At 41.9% G+C, this 18,233-nt stretch overlaps 1 protein-coding gene across 1 annotated transcript in view; it reads right to left on the bottom strand.

Moving 5' to 3' along the window:
* plch1 (phospholipase C, eta 1) overlaps positions 1–18,233 on the bottom strand; it is a 126,213-nt gene that overhangs the window by 48,916 nt on the left and 59,064 nt on the right. Inside the window, exons 7-9 of the mRNA XM_068041470.1 lie at positions 15,253–15,346; positions 10,646–10,849; positions 6,716–6,836 (exon numbers count right to left, since the gene is read on the bottom strand). Coding sequence (XP_067897571.1) covers positions 6,716–6,836; positions 10,646–10,849; positions 15,253–15,346 — 419 coding nt within the window. The remainder of the gene's footprint in view (positions 1–6,715; positions 6,837–10,645; positions 10,850–15,252; positions 15,347–18,233) is intronic.

Genomic DNA, 18,233 nt, shown 5'->3' with positions numbered 1-18,233 from the left:
AAAAATAAATAATTTTTGACTGTTGGTATCATTCAATGAAAATCGAACAGAATTTTGAAAATGTGAGAGAGGTGTTGTTAATGTAGGAATTTAAAAATAGCGTTCCAGCAGGTGTTAGGACTCACCTAGAAGATCAGAAAGTTTCTCATTTAAGAGAAGCTGCTCTTTTGGCTGCCAGTTATGACTTATCCCATAAGCCGCTAGGGGGCGGTAAATCTTTGTTTGCCAATCCACACAGGAGTTGGAGAGATAGATCAAATGATAGTGAACATGTTCATGAGTACAGAGAAAGGGATAGCAGAAATCAGCAGACAGATGTTTCCCAATGTGGTAAAAAAAACAGTATGGAGGATAGGAACGAGTCAAAAAGACCAACATGTTTTCATTATCATAAGGTAAAAGTAGAATGTTGGAAGTTAAAATTGAAAGTTGTAACTTTAGTGAGTGTGGGTAATGTTACGCCAAAGAGTACTGCACCAAGGAGACAGACTAGTGGAAAACCAGTACTGTCTAATGTATTTAGCGTCGGTGTAAATAGGGACATGAAAGATTATGAGGGCTTTATATTTGAAGGGGTAGTCACTCTATTTGTCTAAGGCATGACGCAGAAAGGTTGTTATCCTGAGAGGTACTGGTTCAGCTCAGAGTTTAATGTTAGAGAAAGATTTAGACTTTTCTTCAAAGAGTTCGCTGATACAGGGTATGGATTGTGTGCCTTCCCATTGTATAGAGTGAATTTGAACTGTGATTTGGTAAAAGGGTGTGTTGTTGTTGGTGTTGTGTTTAACCTACCCATCAACTAGGTTGATTTTATATTAGGAAATGATCTCGTGGGGGATATGGGCTGCAATTGTATGGCACCCCAACGAGCAGACCAGTGGCCAGGTGGGGGGAGGCATAAAATGGAGTGGGAGACAGGTGGGGGTGGGGGGGGAGACTGTTCCTGACCCCCTCCCACTGCAATTTTACACGGGGTGGTGGTGGTGAGAGACGGCCCACCCGCCCTTCGCCAATCAAGGCCCTTAAGTAGCCAATTACCTGCCACTTAAGGACCTCCTCCCACTGCTGCGGGTATTTTACCCTCAGTGGCCAGATGGCAAAGGCCCCAAGAACCTTGTCTGGTAAAATCAGGTGGCCTTCATGCGGGTGGTGGGGGGGGTCCTCCTGATCGGGCACCCTGTGCCCCACAGAGGGCCACGCCCGAAGCCCCTACTGCCCCCAACGCACAACATACCCTCCCAACTGAACCCCCTTGCCTCACCGGGGCCAAGCCGGTTGCCCCCGGCGAGGCCCTAAAAAGTTATCTGAGTTCCGGGGCCGTCCTCCCTCTTGCCTCCAATGGCTGGGTGTAGTCCCAGCAGTGGCCACTGCTCCCAGTGGTGCTACTGGGACAAAGTGTTGCCGGCCCGCTGACTGGCCGCCAGATCCATTAGGCAAGACTTCCTGCCTCAACAGGTTGAAGTCCCGCCCAAGACCAATTAAGGGCCTGGGGAGCGACAAATGCCGGCTTGGCTCCCCAGGCCCGGCGGAGGCAGGCTCACACTGACATTTCGACCGGTGGGCGGGGCCTCCCGCCCAACCAAAAGTTCCAGCCATTGTTTTTCTGTTTACTGGGACAGTGGGCAAGAGTACAGGAACTGTTCCTATAGGTAAAGACCCATCACCTATTTGTAATCTGTTTGGGCCATAGAGTAAATTAAGTATAGACACACAAGTATCTACCCCATTAATTGACTTGTCAAAGTCAGTAAAAGTGCCTGAAGAGTCTCAGATTAAAAGTTCTCCCAAGAAGGACTGAAACCTCAGACTAACCCTGAAGGGTTAATAAGACCTGACACTATATCAAAGGAGCCTGCCAAATCTGATACAACAAATGGTACAGCAGCAGGAATCCAAGCAAATGGACAGGATACCATTTGAAACCACAAAGTGATTGGGATGATGTTATTTATGAATTGTGTGAAAAATGTAAAGTGTTAGAAGCTATCGACTGCACTCGTAGAGTTTTGAAAAATGTTATGAGTGAGATCAAGAAAAACTAAAAGACCAGACCAAAGAAGAATAACAAACATTTCTACTTGAACGTAAAAGTCATTTAAATTTGACTAACAAAAGAATGAGTTGTTGGCACAGAAAGAAGCAATTTTAAACAAGCTATATCAGAAAGAGAACCCTGAATGTTTGAATCTAGGAAATGGACTTAAAAAATAAAAAGATACACCTACAGTTAAATAGGAGGAAGATGGTGTAACTGTGGAATTAATTGGGACATTCTTTTTGAACTTAAACTAAAAAGAACTTGGAAATACGGAAGAAAATAAAGTTCAGAAAGTGAAATCTGAACAGACCGATTGAAGGGCTGAATTTTATTCTCCCGCTGCCAGAGCAGCAACGGGTGAAAAACTGCCATGCTGCCGCGATCAAGTGCACGGTGGCTCATTTCCATACACAGGGTGGTCTACCCCCTCCCCAAGCACGTGGCAGGGGTGGGCATTGTAACACTGGCAACAGCATCAGTTACCTCTGCACAAGCACTGGCACCATTCTTAAAGGGCTGCCTGACCTGCACAGTGAGTACAAAGTTCAATCCCAGAAACCACCCCCCCCCCCCCCACTACACTGTACATAAATGTGTGACCCGTTTCCCCCCACCCCAATACATGGAAAATAAATGGTAGCCCTGTTCCCAACCCCTCAAAACACTTAAATTGAATAGTTAACGTCTCCCCCCGCCAACAACTGCACAACGTGCAGCGGTCACCCGTTGTCCCCCCGCCACATTAGAAACGCAGAGTTGACCCTGCACCTCCCCCCCCCCACCGACCCACTACACTAAAAATCCAAGCTCCCCCCTTCCACACCTCGGTAGCACCAGCTTTCCCTGGACGGGAAAGTGAAGGCACTTGAGTGCCGGACGTTTCACGGAGGATCGCGCGCAGCCGGTAAGATCATGGGGAATGGCGTGTTTATTTATTCATGTCCTTTATTTAAATATTTAAAGTCAGGTCCCATTGCCGAGCGACAGCCATGGAGCCTCGTGCCACCGGGAAGATCAGGCCCCGCAATCTCGGCATTGGGCTCAGTGATAGGCTGCTGCCATTGCGATCTTCTGGCCTCCCCGCCATGGAGCCCGACGCTGGAGCTCAACAAAATCCAGCCCAAAGAGTGAGTCTGAAAATTCACACGTGGATAACCATGAGAAATTTCCACTTACAGAAGAACCAAATGGATTATAATTCATATCTAATGGTCCCTCTGGCTTTTGCAAACCATCAGAATCGTCGTTTGCCCAGGGACATGGCAAAAATCTGCATTTTCAAATACAGTAGAAAATAGCTTTCAGAAGACACTGCAAAAGGAAACATTAAGTTTTGTCTTCGCTCTTCAACGATTTGAAGTATATGTTTTGAGCAATCAAGGAGAAACATGAATTTACACTGATCATAATCCACGAGTATTTTTGAAAAAGTTTTGCACAAAGAATATTTGGTTGTTTCGCCGGAGTTTAATGCTGCAGCCTTTTAACTTAAAAATTATTCATGTTGCAGGGAAGAGCAACATAATTGCCGATGCTCTATCTCGAATGTCACTTTTTTAAAAAGTGACTTACAACAGTCAAAGAGACTTACACAGTACATTGGCATACCACAGTTTTCCATCTGTTTAAATGCCATCATCTTTTGGTCAAGTATATGGTATTGTAAGATTATTGGACATTTAAATCTTGTGGACAATGGGGAAGACTGTTATGTGTGTATTGCATGTGATAAGGTAGTTGTTTAAATGTATAGCATGTTATAAGTTACTTTATTTTTGTTGGTGTAAATGAAAACACATCACAATGGTAATGAATTTTCATTTTTCCTTGGGGACAGGAATTATGACCATCTAATTCATGACTTGTACTAATATTTTAGAGGTCACTTTTCATTTTGGGGAATTGAATATGTAGCTGTAAGAATTTCAAAAGATTGCAGACAACCCAAGATTTAAAGTTCAAAGATCTCTCCATGAGTGCTTACCGAGACAGAGTTAGAGAAGTGACAGCCATAAAACAGCAGGTGGACTTGTTTAGTTGGGAGTTGAAGCTGGAAGGGATTGTTCTGTCATTGTTAGCAATATCAATTATTCATGTGGGTATCAAAAATCAAAGAAATGTTTTGGGAGTTGGAGGTAATTAGTTTAAATTGATCTCTGGGACATCCCATATGTACTATATTGCTATGGAGATAGATGATGCAGGGGGTGCCTTTTGGTCAGGTTTTTTTAAAATCTCTGTGCTTGCTGTCACAAACAGTTGGATTTTCAAAAGCAGTTAGCTTTGGAAGCTGATGGACTTAGGAGCAGAGTGGCCATCAGGAATCGGGGTGTTCCTGTTTTGAGTGTGGTCCATGCTGAAGCTGGAAATCGAGATTTGTGAAGTGTTGAAAGAGAGTTGGAGGATTGCCTAGCCAGATACTGGTGGGAGAATCCCTGGAAGATCTCATACCTCGGAAGACAGCTGAGAAATTAAGGAAAATCGAGGTGAATCCCTTAGAGCTGTGGCACACTTTGGATGGGGCCCAGGAGAAATGAACAAACTGCCAAGATCCTGTAAAGTATAGGGGAACTCTTGGGGTGGAAGTAAAAGTTAAACAGGGGTGGTCTGCTGAGATTTAGAATTTAACGTATGTGTCTTCATGTTTTGTTAAGATTTTAAGTTTAAAGTATAAGTAAATTCAAATTATAGCATTGTTAGTAGTGTTTTGCTTTGTTTAATTCTTGTACAGTAAGGTTTTTTTGTCTAAAGTATGAAATCTGGTCATGTAATTCAGTAATAACTGGAAATTCAACTTTCTCATTTGGTAAGTTAAAGGTCCCTAACAGGATCGGAACACAGGTGATTGCCAACTTCTTGGAAGTTACTTCACCTGTCTTGCACTTCACTTATCTTTAGCTGCACTTCCCTGCTGTCAGCCTTCACCACAGCATGGGAGCAGCTTATGCAGCTCTACCTTGTACCTCTGACGAAGAGCAAAAGGAGAAGCAATACCAACACCATCACCAAAAGCAGCAGCAACAGTCTTCTCCTCAGTCACATGCCCCTTCACAGGGCAGAGAGGATGGATGCAGAGATCCAGCTCCAAGGAGGTATGACCCCCAACACAGGGTCTACAGGCAGAGGATCAGCTCTGCCAACATGTCTGAGTACCAGTGCCTCAGGCAGCTCAAGCTTTCACAGCAGGTCATTGCTGATAACTGCAGATTCCTGGTACAAGACTTCCTTCCCAGTTAGCCAGATGGGCACACATCGCCAATGGTCATCAAGGTGCCTGTCATCGGAGACAAAACCCCCCCACCCCCACTCCTCCCCACCCCAGGCCAGGTCTCTGCTTCTTCCCAAGGTTGTGTACTCTCTTCTCCTGCACAGAGAAAAAGCAGAGAGTTATGAGTGAGAGAAATGGATTGTGTTGAGAGAAGGGAAGGACAACATTTGTGGAAGGTGACTGTGAGACATGGGTGCAAAAGAGCAGTGAGATAAGGGTGAGTATGAGTGTGAGTGTTGGCTGTTCAGGTGGGGATGTGAGGTGCCTGTAGAGAGGAATGAGTGCAGCTGCAAACTGAGTTGGCCTGAGCAGTGCTGTGCAGGAGAATGCTGGAAAAGATACAGTGTGAGCTTAGATGCTGAGTGTTATGGAGCTCACCTTTTCCACCCTCCTGATGTCCTGGATCCTCTTGGTGTACTGTCTCCAGGTTGGAAGGACCACACTTCTGCTTCTGACTTCCTTGCCACTTCCATCCACACCTGCTTGGGAAAGATCACCTCACTGCAGCCCCTCAGATCCCGCAACAGGACGTCCAGGTGAGAGCAAGTGACCTGGGGAGCAGCCTTCCCAGGTCTCCTCTCCATTCCTGTGGTTGGCGCAGCCTCAAAAATCCAAGTCCAGCTGACTCATGATTGGGTGGGGAACCCAGAGACGGGATGTTAATACCGTGGCTCTATTAAAGTGCCTCAACAAAGCCTGCTGAGCAGTTTAACTGGTTCCCAACCTGCTAATGATCCTGCCATTTTTGCAGGGGATATGGTGAGAAAATTTCGCCCATTTTCTTCAGTCATAGAATAAGCTTGATATTAATTTGATCCTAATAGCGACACCATAGTTTTACCCTACACATAAAACCTGGACTATACCTTGCCAAGGAGTACCTAATATTAATTAAAAGGAAATATTTAAATCCCTAGAATCAACATCTAACCTTAATTAACATAACATTTTTAAAATATATGTTCACCAATTCCAATTAGCTGCATTGGTTTTAGAGCATTTCAGAAACATTAATGCATGCAAGGGCTGCTCAGTACACCAGCATAAAAGCATTTACACAATATAAACAATTCTTAATAAGCATATTCAGGCATATATATACCCTGTGGTGCTTGTCAAACACATGTCAGACTGTCTATTATGCACTCCTTCTTACAGACTGCTCCTTTTCAGTATACTGAAATATGTTTTCACTTGCGATTGGTTGATCGTACCGAAACTGGATGCTAAACCACTGTATCGTTCAACACAAAATCAATAATCCTGTAGACACCAAATAATGCACCACATTGGTCAGAAACGAAATTGGTGAGTGGTAGACATGTAGCTTGTGAACTAGAGAAAATCAAAATCAGAACACAAACACTCAATATTAATCTGATTTTCAGTTATTAAAAGGTACCACGTACTCATTTTTGACGAAAGCATATTTGCCAATGGTTTCAACAACATCTCGGAAAAGGACCTTGGAGGTGAGTGTGTAACCATGCTGTACAATTGGCTCCCCCTCTGGGCCATCCCAGCAGTCAACTGAAATCAAGAGAAAATAGTTTAAAGGTCAAGCAAGATCAAAGGTAATAGGTCAAGTAGCAGGCCAGCACAGCTAGCGCAAAACAATTAATTAAAAAATGGAAATAAGATGTAGCTTGATCACTGCTGTGCAACTTGATCTTCCTTTTCTATTTAGTCTAACAACTGTCTTATCCTTTTTATGCTTCCAGTATTTTATGTTCTTCATTTATACTTCATAATATTAAATAAGCAATTTAATGTTTGGAACAGAGATCAAAACATTTATGAACTTGAGAATTTACTTTTTTAAACACCATTCCCCCCACCAAAAAATCTTCCATGGGTATTTGAGATTTTTTAAAAAGCTGTAAATATACAACTGGTCCTCCAATGTGTGTATATAAAAAGAGAAAAGATAATCAAACCCTTATATAAGTCAAAACAAAATGGCAGAAGAACACAAAACAAGAATTAACAGCTTAACAGCTTACATGGGCCATGACAGTGTCTAATTTTACCTCAATGACTTAGCTGGATTCAGAAACTTGATGCAAACTGGTCATACTTTCAGTTGATATCAAGCTAGGAGGGGCAGTGGAATTTGCTCAGCCTTTACAGAATGATCCAAACAAAATAGGCATGTGAGCAGACAATAGTGAACAAAATTTAATGCCGACAAGTATAAAGAACAGCACACAAAGGGAAAATGGTCAACATACATAAACCACGAATGGTGTTAAAGAAACTATAGGTGAAATTGAAAGAGACTTGGGAGTTTTTTTATATATATAATTAGATTTGATTTTCAACATGTCTAACCAATGCACAGCAATCAACAAGTATTGATCAACATAACCAAAATAATAGAACAGAAGTCAGAGAAAGTTATGATCAAACTGTACAATGCTCTAGTCAGACTACGCCTTAAGTATGAGTGTTCTGGTCAGCAAGACACAAGGAAGACACAAATTCTGGATGCAGTGTAAAGAGCCATGAAGTCGTCCATTTTAACCCACCCACCCAGCAGGTATGGACACGCAGCTGTTAAAATTGTTTCAGAGTACCTACTGCCTCATTCCTGTTGCTTCCCTGCGAACTACCATTCGAACCGTATACATTTTTTTTAGTTGGGCGAGCACCCGCCAGAGGCAAGCCTCACGAATCCATGCAAATAAGAGATCTATGATATCATTTGAACCGCATTGCGATTTTAACCCAAAATTGCAGAAATCCCGCCCAGCACCCAACCTGGTAGTAAAACCTAGTAGGATTGGTCTCTCAGGGCCTCTGGTAGCACTATTTAAAAGGGGTAGATAACTGGATCATAGGGATCTGTGTGCCATTTTACTGTTAGAATTGCCAGGAACGTTTCCAGTTTCCAGGTTGCTTCTTTGATTAAGCTTTCACATCTCATCAAAGCTGTCATTATTACCACTTTGATTTGGGTAAAGAGATAGAGCGAGAGGAGTAGCAGCAGCCACAGGGACCAGCATAAGCAGCAGATGAGCCGACTGAAAGATGAGTAAGGAGGGCTGCCATAGCAGGTCATAGAGTCATAGAGAGATACAGCACTGAAACAGGCCCTTCGGCCCACTGAGTCTGTGCCGACCAACAACCAGCCATTTCTACTAATCCTACGTTAATCCCATATTCCTTATCACATCCCCACAGAGGTCATACCCAGCACACAGGATCTATAGGTCAAAAGTCACATTTCTGGATCTATTTGAGCAGCAGTGCATTGGGAGACTGCTTCTCCAGGTAGCCATGTTTTGTCAGTGGTTGTCAAAGTCACCATTTGGCTCATTCCAGCCTGCTACAGGGGACTTCACCTTCAGTCTGCAACAGGTCATCATTAGCCTTTTCACCAGGGCTAACCAGTACATCTCTTTTGCCATTGACATCAACATTCAACAGGAGAGAGCCAAGGAATTTGTAGCAGTGGCTCACTTTCCTTGTGTCCAGACAGACTGCATGAGTGTTGCCATCAGAGCACCAGAAGACCAGCCAGCAGACTTCATAAATAGGAAGAGCTACTAATTAATCTCCAGTTCATTTCTGATCATAGAAACAGGACAATGCAAGACTGTACAAGAATCCAGGCAGCTGTCACAATACTTTTATCCTGTGACACTCAATTGTTCCCTCAATGGTGAAATGGGCAGACACATGGCAGATGCAATTTAATACAGAAAAATGCAAAGTGAGACATTTTCACAGGAAAAATAAGGAAAGGCAATATAAACTAAATGTTACAATTCCAGGAACAGAGAGACATGGAGGTCTATGTACACAAATCTTTGAAAGTAGCAGGACAACTCAAGGAGGCTTTTAAAAATACATTTGGGATTCTTGACTTTAATCATGGAGGCATAGAGTACAAAAGCAAGGAAGTTATGCTAAACTTTAGGCCTCAAATGGAGTATTGTATTCAGTTCTGGACACCACATATCAGGTAGTATGTCAAGGCCTTAGAGAGGGTACCAGGAATGAAGGACTTCAGTTATGTGGAGATGGAAATGCTGAGGTTTTCTCCTTAGAACAGAGAAAAGATTTGATAGAGGTGTTCAAAATTATCAATGGTTTGGATAGAGTAAATAAGGAGAAACTGTTTCCAGTGGCTGAAGGGTTGATAACCAGAGGATACAGATTTAAGGTGAATGGCAAAAGAACCTGAGGTGACATCAGGAAGCTTTTTTTTGGTAACACAATGAGTTGTGACTTGAAATGCACTGCCTGAAAGGATAGTGGAAGCAGATTCAATGCTAACTTTCAAAAGGAAACTGGATAAATACTTGAAGGATGAAATGTGCAGGCAAATGGGACTAGTTGGATAGCTCTACCAAATGGACTTGAACTGATGTGTGAAATAAAACCATAGAACCTGGAACTTCATGACATCCCCCATGTGTTGTGAGATTGCTGCACTTTCAACAGTTTGGTGAAAGGTATACAGAAACATTACTGGAAAGATACAGCATATATGTACACTGTGAATGCTGCAAACCACATTCAGAACTCAAAAGTCTTCAACAGATACAGTTATAGGAATTGCTAAGATGAAAAAAAAACAAGGTCCATCTAGTTCGCCTTCCACCATTCTGGTTGTCACATGATACAATGATAAGGGAGTTGGTTGCCTATTCACAGCAATCAATCTCTATCAATTATTTTACAACAGACCCAGAAATGAGGCAAGGAAAGCCTGAATGGTGGAAAGCTTTGGGAATCATAAGTCCAAAGTAACCCTTTTCCTCTCAGGTATGCTACATTTATCACGTCACGTCAAAAATTATTCATTGACACTATCCCACAATGTCATTTTCTGAAAGAAATCTATCTCATTTGTATTTGAACGACTCAATACTAACTGCTTCCAACATCTCCCTATGGAGCCTATTCCATAAATTGACCACTCACTCCTGAAATATTGCTTCCGCAGATTGGTTTTGAATTTACTTCACTTCAAGCACAGGCTGTGTCCTCTGCTTCGACTGTTTTGAACAAAGTGAAATAGCTTATCATGGTGTACATTATCTAGCCCCTCTAGAAACCTAAAAATAGCATACATACCACCTCTCAACATTCTATTTTCCAATCAGAACATGCCCAATTTACATAATTTATAAAATTAGACCAATTACCAATTGCTACTTTAGTAAGATCAATCTTAAGAGGTCAGCTATATAAATAGGTGGTTAGTCCCATCATTAAAACCAGAGCACAAGTGGAACCAAACCCATCTATGGAGACTACAGTGCTGATGGCTTTAGTGCTCTTGGCAGAAGACTAGTATATATAATTTGAAGCATTCACTTTATAACTACCTTCCACACAGCGGCAACCAGCCTGTAGCACCCAGGAATACATATCCACCTTGGACTGGGAAAGCAGTTGATCTCCTGTCAAGTAAGTGTTGTGCGATGAAGCAATAAAGTAGTTGCACAGGGGCTGATCCATATCCTGATTTACTTCATTGTGCAAAGGGTTAAATATGTCACATGCAGGACTGCGCATGAAGTTAGTAAAACCTGGATGCAAAAGCAGAATTAGTAAACTGGATAAAAGCAAGTTTTGCTTACAATCCTTCTATTCAGAGGTACCAAAATAGAGCATTTCCTCATGGAGCTAAAATCTATTAAGTTTAATAAGCTTATATGTAAAAAGCCCAGCTAGAAGTATATGTTGTAATGATACAAAAAGTCTACTTGTCTCAATGGGTAGTTACAAACCTCAAATGGCCGAAAACACTTAGAGAATAAGGTTACAACTGAGTTACAGATTTGGGTTTGAAGAGTTCTTCATCCGTTACTGCATACTTGCATCACTGTGCTGGCTCTATATTTCTCCAGACCTGCGTCCTTATTTATCGTGCTGAATGAATAAAAGTTTTATTTGCTCTAATTTGACAAGAATTAATGAATAGATAACAATAAATTGATAGTTCTTTGAGACCGTATTGCTTGCTATTAAATCAGTTGGTCTTTTGAGGCTGTTCTGCTCCTATATCTAGATGATAGAACAATATAATTTTGAATAGGAAAAAAAGCAAATGCTCCAATTTTTGGAAAGGACTCACAAGCAAGGTAATGCACAATGCCTAACAATACTCTACCAAAATCCCAGGAACAGTCCTATATATTTCAATATGCCAAATTGGAGATCTCAAATAAGCTAAAAACGTTTTAAGAACAGTGTGCAACTTAATTCCTGGTTTTAGTGTCAAGGTTCTTCATTTGCAACTGTAAGCTCATAGCCTGAGCTTGCTTGGTATTTTTGTAGACCTCTCATCTCAACTGCATCTATTAAATAAAAAAGTAAACTTCAAAGTCAACAGGGGATAAGAACACCATATCACACTTTTTAAAAAGGCAACATTCTGTCCAAGTTTTTCAGGATAACAACTCAAAGCAGACACAGCCCCAAATTCCCTCTGGTTTCAGGATGGTGACAATAGTACTTCATAAATGCGACAGAATAGAAATTGTAGCCCAGGAAACAGTTAATTTATCTAATCATGCTGATGCTAACTCCATAAGACAGCTATTTAATCTATCCCTGCGCCCTTTAATAGTTTTCCTGCTTATTGGCTTCATTTCACAATTTCAAAATTTACGGATGATACAAAACTTGGAAGCATTGTGAACTGTGAAGAGGATAGTGTAGGACTTCAATAGGGCATAGACAGGTAGGTGGAATGGGGGGAAAAGTGGCAGATGAAATTTAATGCAGAGTAGTGTGAAGTGATTCATTTTGGTAGGAAGAATGCGGAGAGACAATATAAAATAAAGGGTACAATTCTAAAGGGGGTGCAGGAGCAGAGGGACCTGGGTGTATATATGCATAGATCATTGAAGGTGGCAGGACAGGTTGAGAGAGCAGTTAATAGAGCATACAGCATCCTAGGTTTCATTAATAGAGTACAAAAGCAAGGAAGTTATGTTAAAGTTGTACAAAGCACTGGTTCGGCCTCAATTGAAGTATTGTGTCCAGTTCTGGGCGCCACACTTTAGAAAAGAAGTGAAGGCATTGGAGAAAATGCAGAAAAGATTCACGAGAATGATTCCAGGGATGAGGAACTTCAGTTACGTGGATAGATTGGAGAAGTTGGGACTGTTTTCTTTGCAGAAGAGAAGGTTGAGAGGAAATTTGATAGAGGTCTTCAAAATCATGAGGAGTCTGGGCAAGGTGAATAGGGAATAACTAACTGTTCCCCATTGGTGGAGGGATCGCGAGCGAACAAGAGGGCACAGATTTAAGGTAACTGGCAAAAGAAGCAATAGCGACATGAGGAAAACCTCTTTCATGCAGCAAGTGGTTAGGATCTGAAATGCACTACCTGAGAGCATGGTGGAGGCAGGTTTAATCGAGGCATTCAAGAGGGAATTGGATTGTTATCTGAATAGGAAGAGTGTTTAGGGCTACAGACAGAAGGCCAGGGAATGGCACTAGTTAAATTGCTCTTTCAGAGTGCTGGTGCAGACACAACAGGCCAAATGGCCTCATTCTGTGCTGTAACAATTCTGTGATTGCACACCTCTTACTTTTTATGGTCAGTGTTTTTGAAAATTCTAAACTTTCTTCAATATTTCTTTCAGTGGCTATCATTTCTTCTATCTCAACATGCACCAAATATGCTAAAGTACATTTTAGTATTCTCCAAAAAACTGTATGTGCTCAATTAAAGTATGCCATTGCAAAAAAAAAAATTAAATGAAACATTTACATGAAGAACAAACTTGCATTTACATAGTGCCTTTCACATCGTCAGGATGTCCCACATTTTTTCACAGGCAATGAAATACATTTGTAGTGCAGTTATTATTGTAATGTTAAGGAAATTTATGTTGATAGTTCTATGTATAGAAAAGCTTAAATTGAGATTACTCAACTCTATTCCAATCATTTTTTTTTTACAATTTCCCCGCCCTTCAAATTCTTATGCCAAGAGAATCCGAATACTATTTCAGCTGACTGAACAATTCATAGAAACGAGCCTTCGCATTGAAAAGTTCTTCCAAATAAGTGACTTTATCTTTGCACTCTTCAGGCATTAGCTCAACCTATAGAAATCATCAATTCCTACATGAGCTTCATATATCCCAAGACACTAATGTGCTGTGACATTACCCTCAGGTTGTAGTATAACTGAAAGTAGTACATTCAGAATCATATTTTATACTAAACTTTGGTGCTTGACATGATTTTTAAGTTCTGGATGTTAAAACTAATTTTCTTGAGATCTTTATGCTAGTTTAATTGATTTTAAAAAAAATTATAGTAGTTAGCAATTGCAAAGAATATTTAAAACCCATATTCAATCAGCCAGCAGGTGGCATACTTTAAATCCAAAGTTCAAAAACAAAACATTATAGGAAGGATGTGGAAGCTATGGAAAGGGTGCAGAGGAGATTTACTAGGATGTTGCCTGGTATGGAGGGAAGGTCTTACGAGGAAAGGCTGAGGGACTTGAGGTTGTTTTCGTTGGAGAGGAGGAGGAGGAGAGGTGACTTAATAGAGACATATAAGATAATCAGAGGGTTAGATAGGGTGGATAGTGAGAGTCTTTTTCCTCGGATGGTGATGGCAAACACGAGGGGACATAGCTTTAAGTTGAGGGGTGATAGATATAGGACAGATGTTAGAGGTAGTTTCTTTACTCAGAGAGTAGTAGGGGCGTGGAACGCCCTGCCTGCAGCAGTAGTAGATTCGCCAACTTTAAGGGCATTTAAGTGGTCATTGGATAGACATATGGATGAAAATGGAATAGTGTAGGTCAGATGGTTTCACAGGTCGGCGCAACATCGAGGGCCGAAGGGCCTGTACTGCGCTGTAATGTTCTAAAAAAGGTCAATGCACTAGCAAAGGGATAATCTCCCCGAAACTGATGTGGACATGCACATGTTGCCATAGGATCAGGAATTAGCTGCATACCATCTCCTGTGTCTGTCTTTTTCAGCCCAACTACAACAAGTAAAAAACAAATCACAGACAGAAAACTATTTATCTTTGCTACAATTACTATCAAAGCAACTAGCTCAATTGGGAGATATACAGCTTTCAACATCACAAGACAAATTACATATTGATGTGCAGTGACATTTTTTGTTGCTACATAATCCTGTATGTTAAAAAATCAAACCATATTTGAGCAAGATCAGCTTGCTTAATTGAATACAATTCTGATCCATTTGATTTTGGTATACAGTTCATCAGCAACTACATTGGTGACAATATTATGCCACTGGTGTATTGCAACTCAAAATTCCATTGATTCCACTTGTTTTTTATGGGATATATTCTTTGTATTTTAGAAGTAAAAATAAACAGAAAACTAAGAATGCTTAATCTATTTTGATATCCTGGTGACTTTCTAACAATCTGTAGATTCTAGGAAAGTACCAGCCAATCTAAATCACTGTCTCGGCAGCTAGGGATATTGACAACAAAACGCCTTGTCAATTTAGCATTAGAATCCCCAGTCACTGGCATACAATGATCATTTACATTAATGGAAGAGGCAATAAGGATTGGCATATTCTAACATAACTCCATAATGTTAAGCACATCATACACTGATGTTACCAAATCAATTAATTTGCATGGCATTTTTTCCAAATATTGGCATTTAGCACCATGATAGTAACTTTTTCTCACTGCACAGATAACAATGATAAGATCAGGATACAGAATGAATACCCAAATGATTTTCATAATATTAAAGCATTTTTAATTTAACTGCGAGTAGCACTAAAAAAGGGGCCAGGTTATTCAATCAGATCATGAGCCAAAAAAAGATACAAAAGAAAATATTTGGCTAAATTCCATTTCATTTGTGCTGCAGCAGTGACTGTCATAAAATATGGTACAAATGTTTCATTATTCATCTTAAATTTTCACCTATAAACATTTAAAAGTTTATTATTCCAATTACCTTCGACTCCCAAGACATTTTGTTGCTTGTTTTCCTCAGAGACTTCAAACTTTCTTATAATGTCCATACAATATTCTAATGTCACATTCGTCATCTGTGTGAAGAATAAATGTGAACCTAGGGTTTTTAAAAAAAAAATAAATTTCCCCATTGTCCTGAGAAAAAAACAATGCGATGGACAAAATCTCAAATCCAAGGTTTGCCGATATATATATATATATTCCAGATAACTCCAATTAACTTAATTCCATTAAAGTTTATAACATTTTAAAAAGACACATAAGCTTATGGCTAAATTGGGAGCCTCCGAAAACAGATGCAAGGATCCCAAAATGTAATTTACCTGCACCTATTGCTTGCAATGCAGCTAGGTCGACAACTTTGTGTTGCCTGCTCATTTGAATGATCTCTGTATCCAGCCAGCACTAAACGTGCTGTTCATTGACTGGATACATCAGCAGGGGGTCAATATCATGAGTGGCTAGCACCACGTAAAGCTAGGCTGCACTGCTTAAAGATAGCCTGCAATGTTCAGAGTGAAAGTGCATTGTGGCTGGAGTAAGTGCCGAGTGTTGTGGTTGAAGAGAATATGACCCGGAAAAGAGTGATGAATGGCCAACAGGAGAGCGCGTGGGCTCCAAGCATTTTGGACACTATACTGGAGATCTTGATGGAGGAGTTGGAAAAGAGGAGGGATGTCTTGTATCCACAGCGGTGTGGGGCAGGAGTGGGGGGTGTGCGGTGGTTGGGGTGGAGGAGAGAGACCATCCAGACACATAGTCAAAAGTCAGTGGGAGCAGATAGCCATGGAGGTCAATGCCAGGAGTGAAGCCCGAGGGCTTGGATGCAGTGCCGCAAGAAGTTAATCACCTCACTCAAGCGGTCAAGATTGGTGAATGCATCTTCAAATGCCATATCCTCGGCCTCTGCTCACAAATCATCATACCTCCATCACTCACCCACCAACAAAATCTCTATCAATTAAACCTCAGAACTAACATGCCTATGCTTCAATTTATTTTCATGCACTTAGCACTGCTGCAAGCCTCATAACCAGATCTCACAGGTTGCACACATTTCCAGCTATTCAATCATGACATCCACATCAGCAAAAAAAATTGAACAACACTCACTGATACACTTACCACTCTCTTGCAAGACAGGGTGATGCACAACCGGTGGTAGCAGAGGCCAACCAGAGGAAGGCAGGTGAACCTGCACATAGAGGAGATGATGCTGGCCATTATTGGGATGGCCATGCTGAAGTCATGGTCAGCAGTGGGACTGAAGCCATTGAAGATGATGGTGTCCTCATATCTAATCTTCCTCTTCACATCTAACTTCCCTGTCACCACAATCTCTTCTGTTTTACAAGCAGCATATGGTGTAAGAATAAACCTCTTATTTCCCCCAATCCCTGCATCACAACCTTGCCCTTGTGCCTTTTTCCTTTCAGATAACCAAGAAGTACAGTCTGGCCAAGCAGTGGAGGAACATCAACAAGAGAATGATGAAGCACTGCCATTTGATTTCACACTGCAGCCACTAGCTCAGATACTGACACTGTGCATATCTTAGAGGATAGATTAGAAGCTGGATCTGCACATGGTGAGACACTGGGCACATGTGAGCTGCAGCTGGGGCAGGGATAATGCAGGCATCAGTTTATCAGAGGGTGAGGTCGCACATGGGTTCTGTTGCAATTAAGCCTCAAATTTGGAGATCGATGGGGCAGTCTACAGAAGAATGCTGATGGGTATGCACAACAAAATGCTTAGGGCATTAGGAAATCTGCCAAAGAGCTTGCGCCCAGTGTCAAGGGACATGGAGGAGTCTGCACCAACTTGGCACAGGGCTTTCTGCAGAGTTTGGAACCCATCCTTTCTAACACAGAAGTGGTGGCCAACTCCATTCGCACAATTGTGGACCCAACCATGATGCAGTCTCTTATGGCTGATGTTGCAACTTCCAGTGCAGCACAAGCTGAGTGCTGAAGTGCAAGCTCAGACTGCTGCCATCCTGGTCCTGGATTAAAGTGTGCAAAGGGGCTTGCAGGAGATCACGGCAGTCCAGAAATCTGTCCCCCAACAGATTACTACAGGTAGCTTTGTTTAGGCGCCATCACAGGGGAGTGGCAGTGGCTCCATGAAGCAAGAACCTGCTGTCATCTCTCAGGAAGGCAGCATGCGCCCTTCCACCCCTGCCACTCCAATGGTGTTCTTGCTGTTGCCCATCAGTTAGCCAGTCCAGACTACTGCTGCCCATGCCAAGCTGAAACTGGACCTTCTAGGCCCAGAGATGCTAAAGGTCATCTTCCAAGGCTATCTGCTATCTCCTCCACTGAAATTCAGCAGCCTTCTACCAGCCTTGCTGCAGTCACTGGAGTAGCACTTTGTAGGAGCATTAGGACAGGCAAAGGTACATGGAAGAGTCAGGCACAAGAGAATGCACATATGTGATCAGTTGATTTCTGTACACAATATGGCATAGTCTGATTTACAAATTTGGTTTATTTTGTTTTGGCCTTTATTTTTGTATTGTGGCCAAGATGACACTGTGATGGTCAGTGACAGAGGGAAGATAGGACTGTTGCCGAATGGGGAATTGGAGTTGTGGTTACAGGTATTGCAATTAGATGAGTGCGCCACAGACACCCTGGGCAGAAAGGGGCTGCCTAGGTTGCCTTCTCCCTCCCTCTTCCTCCTCATGCTCCCCAGTGGCGTGATGAAAGGTGGTGTCAAGGATATCCCTGCATGGTGGTGAAGTTGTGCAGCATGCAGGAGACAACCATGAATCTTGACACCTACTCTGTCGAGTGCCGCAGGGCTCTTCCAGAGCCACCCAGTCAGTGGAAGTATTGCTTCAGCACGTCAATGGTCTGCTCGCCCATTTTGTGCAGTAGCATGGCTTTCATTGTATGTATGCTGTGCACGAGTGCAAGTTGCGCACTGGAGTCATTAGCCACATAGGCAGCGGATAGC

Source organism: Heterodontus francisci, chromosome 11, assembly GCF_036365525.1.
Source record: "Heterodontus francisci isolate sHetFra1 chromosome 11, sHetFra1.hap1, whole genome shotgun sequence".
In the NCBI taxonomy this organism is placed as follows: Eukaryota; Metazoa; Chordata; class Chondrichthyes; order Heterodontiformes; family Heterodontidae; genus Heterodontus; species Heterodontus francisci.
This window is presented reverse-complemented; position numbering and strand designations above follow the sequence as displayed.